Raw genomic sequence first — 8,282 nt, forward strand, 5'->3', positions numbered from 1 at the left:
TTTTAATGCAAGGTGTTTTTAGAATGTGTTTAATGTAACAATGTGTTTTGGGAAAGGAACGGGAGCAGATGAGTTCTCTCATCCTCGGCTGAAATTTCGGGCAAACACATTTAATTGCTGAAGTCCGCTGAGGGAAAACTCACTGATATCAAACATGGACGAAGTTCTGTAGAAAGTATTTTGGGATTCCAGCTTCCTCAACCAGTTCTTTGTATTTGACTCTAATTAACCGGATGAGAACCGCGGGGTGTCCGTTTAAAGGCCCATCCATCCCATTAGCAGGTTTGGCTGCATCCAAGTGGAATGCTTTTTAGTCTTCCTCTGAGTCTCAGGTACCCACAGACCTTCTGTTGTTTTTCAAACAAATCCCTTTTGAAGGCGAGCAATCATCCTTCTTTGGTGCCCACACTCGCTTCCACGTTCAGTCCGGGTCACAGCAATAACCGCCGGCTCCCTCCTCATCTCCAGAGCAATCGGATTTCAGCAGCGGGGATCCGGATGACAAACCAGTGCACAAAGCAGAGTGGAGCTGCAGATGCAGAGCGCTGACTTGTGTGAGAACTGTCCACAGTGACCTTCCGGATGTCTGTGTGGCTTCTAATCCCAATCTGCTGCTGCAGGCTCCACAGAGAACCAATCTCACAGCAGCGGCGAGGTGCCAGCTGAGGGTTCTGATGAGTGTGAAGCTGTTTCCAAAGCTAGTCTCTGTGCTTCACTCACGGCTCCTGGGAGAGTCTGTGTTTTACACATCCCCACCAGAGAATCTTTTTTCCTCCACATGCATGGCCACAACTCATTTTATTTCTTTTAATAAAATCTGTTCTTCCAGCGTCAGCTACTCAAAATACCAGTTTATTATTTTGTTAATGCAATATTTTATACATTACATATGTATATATATTTTTGAATTACCGGTTTATTTAATCATCCGTCATTTTTCAGACATTTTGGTGACCATTCCTGGATAAGAAGACGCTGATCTGCTCTTTATTATGATTAATTTGAAGCTAATATGCTGCAAACACACAAATAAATAAACTCCCCAATCTGTAGTTTAATCATTAATCTTTTAATATTTCTACATCAATTGATTTTTCTTTTTTAAATCTCATGTTTCCATGTTTTATTTGCGTGCACTTAATAATTCAGATTTTTCTGTTCGTTCCCTCGACCTAGTTTTCCCTGCTCAGGTCATGTCGTGGGGGCAGCATTGGAAAACAGAGAACCAGTGAGACTGGTCCAGGACACACAATTCCCTTGTGCCAACTGAAGGCCTTGGAGTAAAGCAGGGGACACGCTGGAAAGGCTGTCTGAGATGATGGTCAAGAAGAGGTTTGATACAAAGCTCCGCAGCAGGATCCAGCGAATTTGGCTCTGGTGGTCTGGATGCTTTGTCTGTCGGATGCTCTGGACACGTCGGAGTGTCTGGAGTCGACACCCTCAGTTCCCTGGGGACACCTGCATTTTCCATTCAAAGAGCTGGAGGTGATTGAAGATAAAAATGGATGCTTTCTTATTCAGTCATTTGTGAAACAATTTGGGCAAGACATGAATTCAAGTCATTATTTCTTGAATCCGAGAAATCCCTTTCAACGTACTCATTTCGTTTGCTTGTTAATTAAAGTAAGTCTTAATGAACATTATAATGTCAAATGAACGCCCTGCAGAGTTTTGCCACTCTTATGGGGATAAGACGTTATGCATTTATAATAGAAGGCGCCTCTTATCAGCTTGCCTGGAGTCTAACAGCGACGACGCGCTGAGGAACATCCTGAACTCGTCCAGGTCCGGGACCTGGCACCGACCCTGCCTCACTTTCACACCGCTGCCTTTTTTTGGGGTCACAAAAACAAGCGCCACAACACACAAGCTCCTCACCTTCTGATCCACATCCTCGTCGCCTGACCTCCGTGCTAAGGACACGGCCTCTAACGTGGGATTTCAGGGAACCTCCGGCAACGCTTGTTGAAATGTTTCTTTATTGCAGTGGGTCCTCCAGTACTGAAGCATTTCCCACTGTGTTCATTTGCATTTTTAATTTCATATTAGCACATTGATTAAGATGCAAGCTGCAGGAATCAACACTCCTGTTTGACAAAACGCTGTCACGTGTGGCCGTTTGGGGTTCGTGTTATTAGGGAGCGCGAATGACATCAGCTGGTGACAGTAATTATGGCTTGTTATCAGGGAACAGCAAAGCAAATGACTAAAATAAATGAATATCTAAGTGCTTCACTTCACAGCAGGAGAGCAGCAGGAACTAAGGTACAACAATCCGCAATGCAATTTTGAGACACTTCTGAGCGTGATGAGTGTTCTGGTGAGGATAAGCTTCAAGGTGGGGACTTGTCTCTTGGAACAGGAGGAACAGCGGCCTGGCATTGTGGAGCCTTGGACCACTGTACGTTTCTTTGATGATTCATCTCCGGACCATGGACATTTTGCCATTTATACCAATCTCTTTTTGTTTTCCAGTGTGTCTGTGCCTGATAACCTGGTTCCTCTTCCCCCAGTCCTGTGGACTTTCCTCATTTTCCCTTCCTGAGCCACTTCAGGAGCGAAGACACTTGTACCCTGTGTGACTCCTCTTGAATCCTGAGCTGTCTTAGTTCCATCTCACACAGAGTGACTGCCGACGTAGGCCCCAACAGCTGGCCTTGCTCCACACTGAATCACTGGAGGAGACCCAGGTCACAGCACTGATATCCAGCATGAAACAAACCTCTTGGATATGAAAATTGACCCTGACGTGGCTTTTTGGCCTCTTGTGTTATTGTGTCATCTAAACTGTCTTGTATGGGTTTCTAGTTAAACCCAACCATGGCATGCCCTAAAAAAAACTTTGCAACCTGTTAATGAAACCTGCTGAAATTATTAGTTTAAAGAACATCAAAGCAATGATGTATCTGGAAGAAAAACTGAGTTACTTTTTTACTTCAAGTGAAATGATTTTTCTATAAAATTCAAATAGCAGTTCACTGAAATAATATACCTTTGCCCTAACTACGAAAATAGCAATTTTCCATCCACAGTATTTGACTTCACAGAAATGAAACCGAGTAAATTGATATGAAAACAGGTTCATACTACAAGAGATTCAATTTGGACATGAAAACGGAGACACTTTTTACAGTATAGTACCGGCAGGACATGGAGGTGGTTTTAACGTAATGCAGCTTTACCGATGTATGCGGTCGCAATGGTGACTCTGGAGTTGGGACAGCTTGACAAGACCCATGTGGACCGTCTACACACCTTTCTAAGAGGAAGCCAGTTGTTTCAGAGTGTAAGGACGTTGGCCACTCACTGTCCTCCTGTTGAGTCATGACAACAATCCTTCAACAGCAAACTCCAGTCATGAGACAGATCATCCCTTCCTCATCGACAGCTTGTGCGGAGAGTACAGTTCGGTTGCCGTGGTGACGGGTCCTGTCAGTGATTGGTGTTATGACAGACTAACTGGAGACAAAGAGGGGATTCACCAGGCTTGGATGTAAATGACGAGCTGGAGCATGGAGAACAGCCCCCACCCCCTCCCCCACCCCCTGCTAATGAAGTCTGTGGGAGCCGCCGTGTCCAACTAATGGTGTCTGACCTGGTTGAGAACTGATGAAGTCCAGCCAGAAGCTCCTCATTCATTATACCATCATCCTTCCTCCTTCTGGTGCAAGCCACAGTTTCAGTCCCCATTAGCATTTCGCCAAAGTCATTTACATATTCATGGCATGATTAAAGAAGAAGAAAGTCTCCTGGCTTCTCTGTTCACCATCCCATTGTCTGGAAGGATCAGAAGCATTTGGAAGTGTGTGGGAGTGTTTGTGAGCGATGTCTAAGAGTGTGTGGAGTCATGTCTGCTAAAGCAAGGAAAGGTTGAGCACATCATTAAAAGAGGAGAGGGGGATTTGGGCTTTCAGCTGCAAATTTAGGCCAAGGTGTCGTCCACCTCAGCTGACTCTCACACCGGATGCAGAATTAAACAGCATCTAAAGCAGCACAGGGGGAAACAATCGAATTAAGTGCACTTCAATTCACTTCATCAGCGGCACGTTTGAAAGCGCTGCAGAGAGATCTGATGGAGTCAACTGCTTATTAACACTACAGATACACGCCACATGAAATGCTAGTGATTACTGCATCTGATGGTTTCTTTGTTTCCAACAAGACTCTGTCAGTTTAGAGATTGATGAATGTATTTAGTGGAAGAACAATGACACTGATGTGAAAGGAAGGGGAGCGTCATGCTCAGTTCCAGCTTTGTTCAGAGCAAACAATGATGAAAAAATCTATATTCAACTCAACAGAAACAGAGAAATGAGACGCACAGAGAGAAGAAAACAACTGAGCAGAAACAGACGTGATGTGAGTGTGTGAAGGGAGAGCAACTGTGTTCAGCGGTATCGATGGATCACAGTGTCCTGAGTGAGGAGAGCGGCTCAAACAGGTCAGTCTTCGCGGTGGCTGCAGCTCAGCACCGGACAGTGATGTTAGGCTGGAGGACGGACCAGATCAGGGGTTCACACTGAAAATTGTGGGGCAAACAAAGTACATTTCAAGGTGAGCCAACACTCACAGAAATATTTAATGCCTTGACTTTGACCCCTGTAAACCTGATGATGGTCTCCTGAGCTTTTCATAAAGGTTCATGTCCCTCTCCGGTTGTAGCAATAGGAGAAGCTGAAAAGGAAAAGGATCACTGAAACAGCAGCATAGTATGGTGCAACTCGCTCGGGGGGCCGCCTGCGCTCCTGAAACAAGGGGGCGCCTTCCAATGTTTTATCATCACAGTGATCCTTTACAGCGATGAGAGCCTCACCTCAGTCAGCCTGCAGCATAACAGCTGTGGAGTGTGTCTATTTAAACCCCGACAATCCTTCAACTCCTGTCCACATCCAGAGCTGCAACTGTAATGACATTTCTGATAAGAGGAGGCAGAGACACTGAGTCGGCCGCTGGTGGCGTCCTCTGGCCTCAGCAGCCAGGTGATAAACACAGGACAATAGCCTGATGTTTGATGACGGACAACACAATATGGCTGGGAGATACGAACATGCACAAAGATCTGGGAGCAGATGAACAAATACAGCCACGGTGGGGCTCAGCGATTATTGCTGCGAGTGTAGACTGATGACGGAGGTGACTTCCCTCATTTGGATTTCATCTGACACTGTTGTGTAAGGGATCAGGCAGGATTATAACATGATACCTGCAAGGTCAGAGTCAGGGCCAAAACTATTGGGGACAGTTGTAGAACAGTTATCATATTCCTATAAGAGGAAAGTGTCACCAGTTACAGCATGTAACAACAGTGTTTTAAGTTCAAAACTGAGGAACATTGTCGACCTATTTTCTGGGACTGGAACTTCAGCATGTTCGTTTCACTCAATGAAGTGCAGGGGGAAATGAAACAATCCACATAACAGACTAATCGTGTATAAACAGAAACATTGTTCAGTGCAGGATACCAAGTGATGTCATCACCAAGACATCCAAGATGAAGGAGACTAAATGAGACTATGCTGATGGATGGAAAACTTCAGGACAGAAAAGCACAATAAAATGTCGTTCTGGGCTGAGCGTTTAGTTCTGGCTCAGTTTGATCCTTTTGGTGTCCAATATTAACATGAGATTAACCACGATTAATGAATATGAAACCTGGATCATATTCATTATTGCTATATGCGTCGATCGGGAATGAGGCACATTATCTACTCTGGTAGTTGTGAGGGGCCATTAGGCTACAAGACGGAAGGACAGAAGAAGAAGTCTGATTGACTGGTTGTTCATAAATATGTCAAGATCTTTCGAAGTGGTGAACATCTTTCAGCTACAGCAACGTTGCTTTACAGGCTATTTTTGTCAACATTGTTAATTGCTTTTCAGTTTTTAGCCGTTTATTTTGTAGTGTTGCTGTGACCTCACAAGGGTCTCATATGGCCCACAGTTATGCAGTTCAACTTGAACCATGTTTAACATTCTGCCCCCATGCATCACTACACTAAAAAGTTTCTCCTCCTCTTTGACTGATCAGTTCTTGACCCCTGCCTTTACATCAAAATGAAATATTGACTGCTGTTTTCTGATTTTTCAAGTCTTCTAGAACCTTTTCATGCCTTGGTTTCACGAGTTCAGCTTCAGGCTGGTTAGAGATGGAAGGACTTGTCTGAGCTCAGTATCAGATACCCATGAGTGAAGAGCGCGATGATGATGGTGGTGGTGGAGACGGAGCTCAGAGACGCCCAGTCTGAGTCCACTGTGAGCGTCCACACATTTGGAGCAGAACTTATAAGGGAGATGCCCACGAGGAGGGAGGGCGAGCGCTGCTGACACACACCGCACGCTCCCATTTAAAACCATTCAGAGAGAGGCTCGAACACCGACAACAGGGGCAGCGTTCTCACCCAGATCACTGACAGGAGGTGACCGGCACAGCACCATGATCGGCGGAGAGACGCGCCCTGAGCCATGCTGAACCTCTGCCGGACCCTGCTGCTGGCTCTGACCGCCGTGCTGGGACCGCTCCCGCGATGCCAGGGATGGAGCGACGAGGACCTGCTCCTGCCGCCCATCAACTCCTCCAACAGGTTCCTGGCCAACCTGGAGGTGGACGTGCGCTTCAGCAAGAGGTCCGTGGACGAGAGCGACGCCTCGCTCCAGCCTCTGTCCCAGTGCAACGTCAGCGTCCAGAGGCTGCTGCCCACGTCGCTGGTGGCGCGCTGGGACAGCAGCTTCGGCTTCCAGTGTGACGTCCTCATATACACCACCAACAACCACGGCAGGGCCTTCTTCTCCGCCTCGTTCAACAGAGCCATCTCCCCGGTGGTGATCGAGCACCTGGGCATCACCGGGGGTCAACAGGAGCTCCGGCTCTGCGTGGGCTGTGGGATGTCCCGCTACCGCCGCTTCAACCAGGCGAGACTGAAGGGCCACAGCAGCGGGGACCAGGTCTCCTTCTGCTGCGTGGATTTCAGCTTGGACGAGCTGAAGGGGGACAAAAGTTGGAGGCTGAACAGGAAACCCATCGAGTCCACACTTGTGGCTTGTTTCATGACCCTGGTCATCATCGTGTGGAGCGTGGCTGCCCTCATCTGGCCAGTCCCCATCATTGCAGGCTTTTTGCCCAACGGCATGGAGCAGAGGAGACCCAGATAGTTAATCCCTTTATGGAGCCACTCAGTGACCCTGTGCTGCCTAAAAGATTACTGTAGCCATCTCACTGTCGAATGATGTCGGAACTCTGGAAGACTTTTTGAACAAATGCTTTTATTCTCTTAAATAGACCTGAATAGGACAACAAGGTAACGTACGGTAGTTTATGGTAATATTGGGACCAATACCAACGTGTTTTCTATATCCTTCATATAACCAAGTTCATGTTAACTGTGCACAACTATAACTTTTATCAGTATTTTAGACTTTTTACCTTTCAGGAGAGATTTACTGCCTTATAAAATGTGACTTTTGCACTGAAATCCAGACTTTTGCGTGTCGTTAGTTGCATAGTGTACAAAGTATCCCGACTGAGTGTCAAATAAGCTACATTCTCCATAACATTTGTTGTTCACGATGAAAGGTTTTAATAGCTATTGGATAATGTTAGATTTATAAGGTCGATATGGAGTCCCTGCTTATTTGTATCGTCTGTATAAATGACAATAAAATTCAAGCCTATATCGTTTCATTGTGTCAAAAAGTTTTCGTTTTTTTTTTTTTAGCATGAATTCAAGATAAATGTCCAATAGTGTGCACTTCAATATCTAGTAAACAAAGGTCTGATTAACAGTCAGTTTGAAAAAAAAAGTGGAAAATATATTTACAATGTCATCTTCGTCCATTTATCATTCCACATATTGAGCACCTTCCTTTGCAGACAAACTACTGCACCGGTTGTGTTAGTAAAGGCAAACAAAGGGTGTTTTTTCAGCTTCATTATGTGCTGATGTTTCACAACTGCATAGATAACCGGCAGTAAAACAGAGGACAGAGAGAAGCTATAAATAAAGCTATAAATATGGCACAAGAAAAATAAACTGTGCAATAATCCTGGCCCTTTCATCTGGCCCTGACCATCTTTTCATTGCATGTTTGATGTGTAGTAGTAAAGCAAATATACAATAATGAGTAGCTGTGTATACAGAGACAGTCCTGTTTATTTAAGGTGAATCATTGAGAGTAGAAAGAGCCGGTGTTGCAGAAGAAGATGTGCTGTGATGGAGAAAAAATATTTTGAGGTTCTCATATTGATTGAGTCCCTGAGGGTGATAGATTGGTGACTGTTTTTTCAC

At 45.4% G+C, this 8,282-nt stretch overlaps 1 protein-coding gene across 1 annotated transcript; it reads left to right on the top strand.

Moving 5' to 3' along the window:
- Positions 1-6,369: 6,369 nt before the first annotated feature.
- LOC128746525 (transmembrane protein 158) lies at positions 6,370-7,663 on the top strand. Its single transcript, XM_053843628.1, has one exon. The coding sequence runs from the start codon at positions 6,463-6,465 to the stop codon at positions 7,147-7,149; it is 687 nt and encodes a 228-aa protein (XP_053699603.1). The 5' UTR covers positions 6,370-6,462; the 3' UTR covers positions 7,150-7,663.
- Positions 7,664-8,282: the final 619 nt, after the last annotated feature.

The sequence above is a fragment of the Synchiropus splendidus genome, chromosome 15 (genome assembly GCF_027744825.2).
Source record: "Synchiropus splendidus isolate RoL2022-P1 chromosome 15, RoL_Sspl_1.0, whole genome shotgun sequence".
Classification (NCBI taxonomy): domain Eukaryota; kingdom Metazoa; phylum Chordata; class Actinopteri; order Syngnathiformes; family Callionymidae; genus Synchiropus; species Synchiropus splendidus.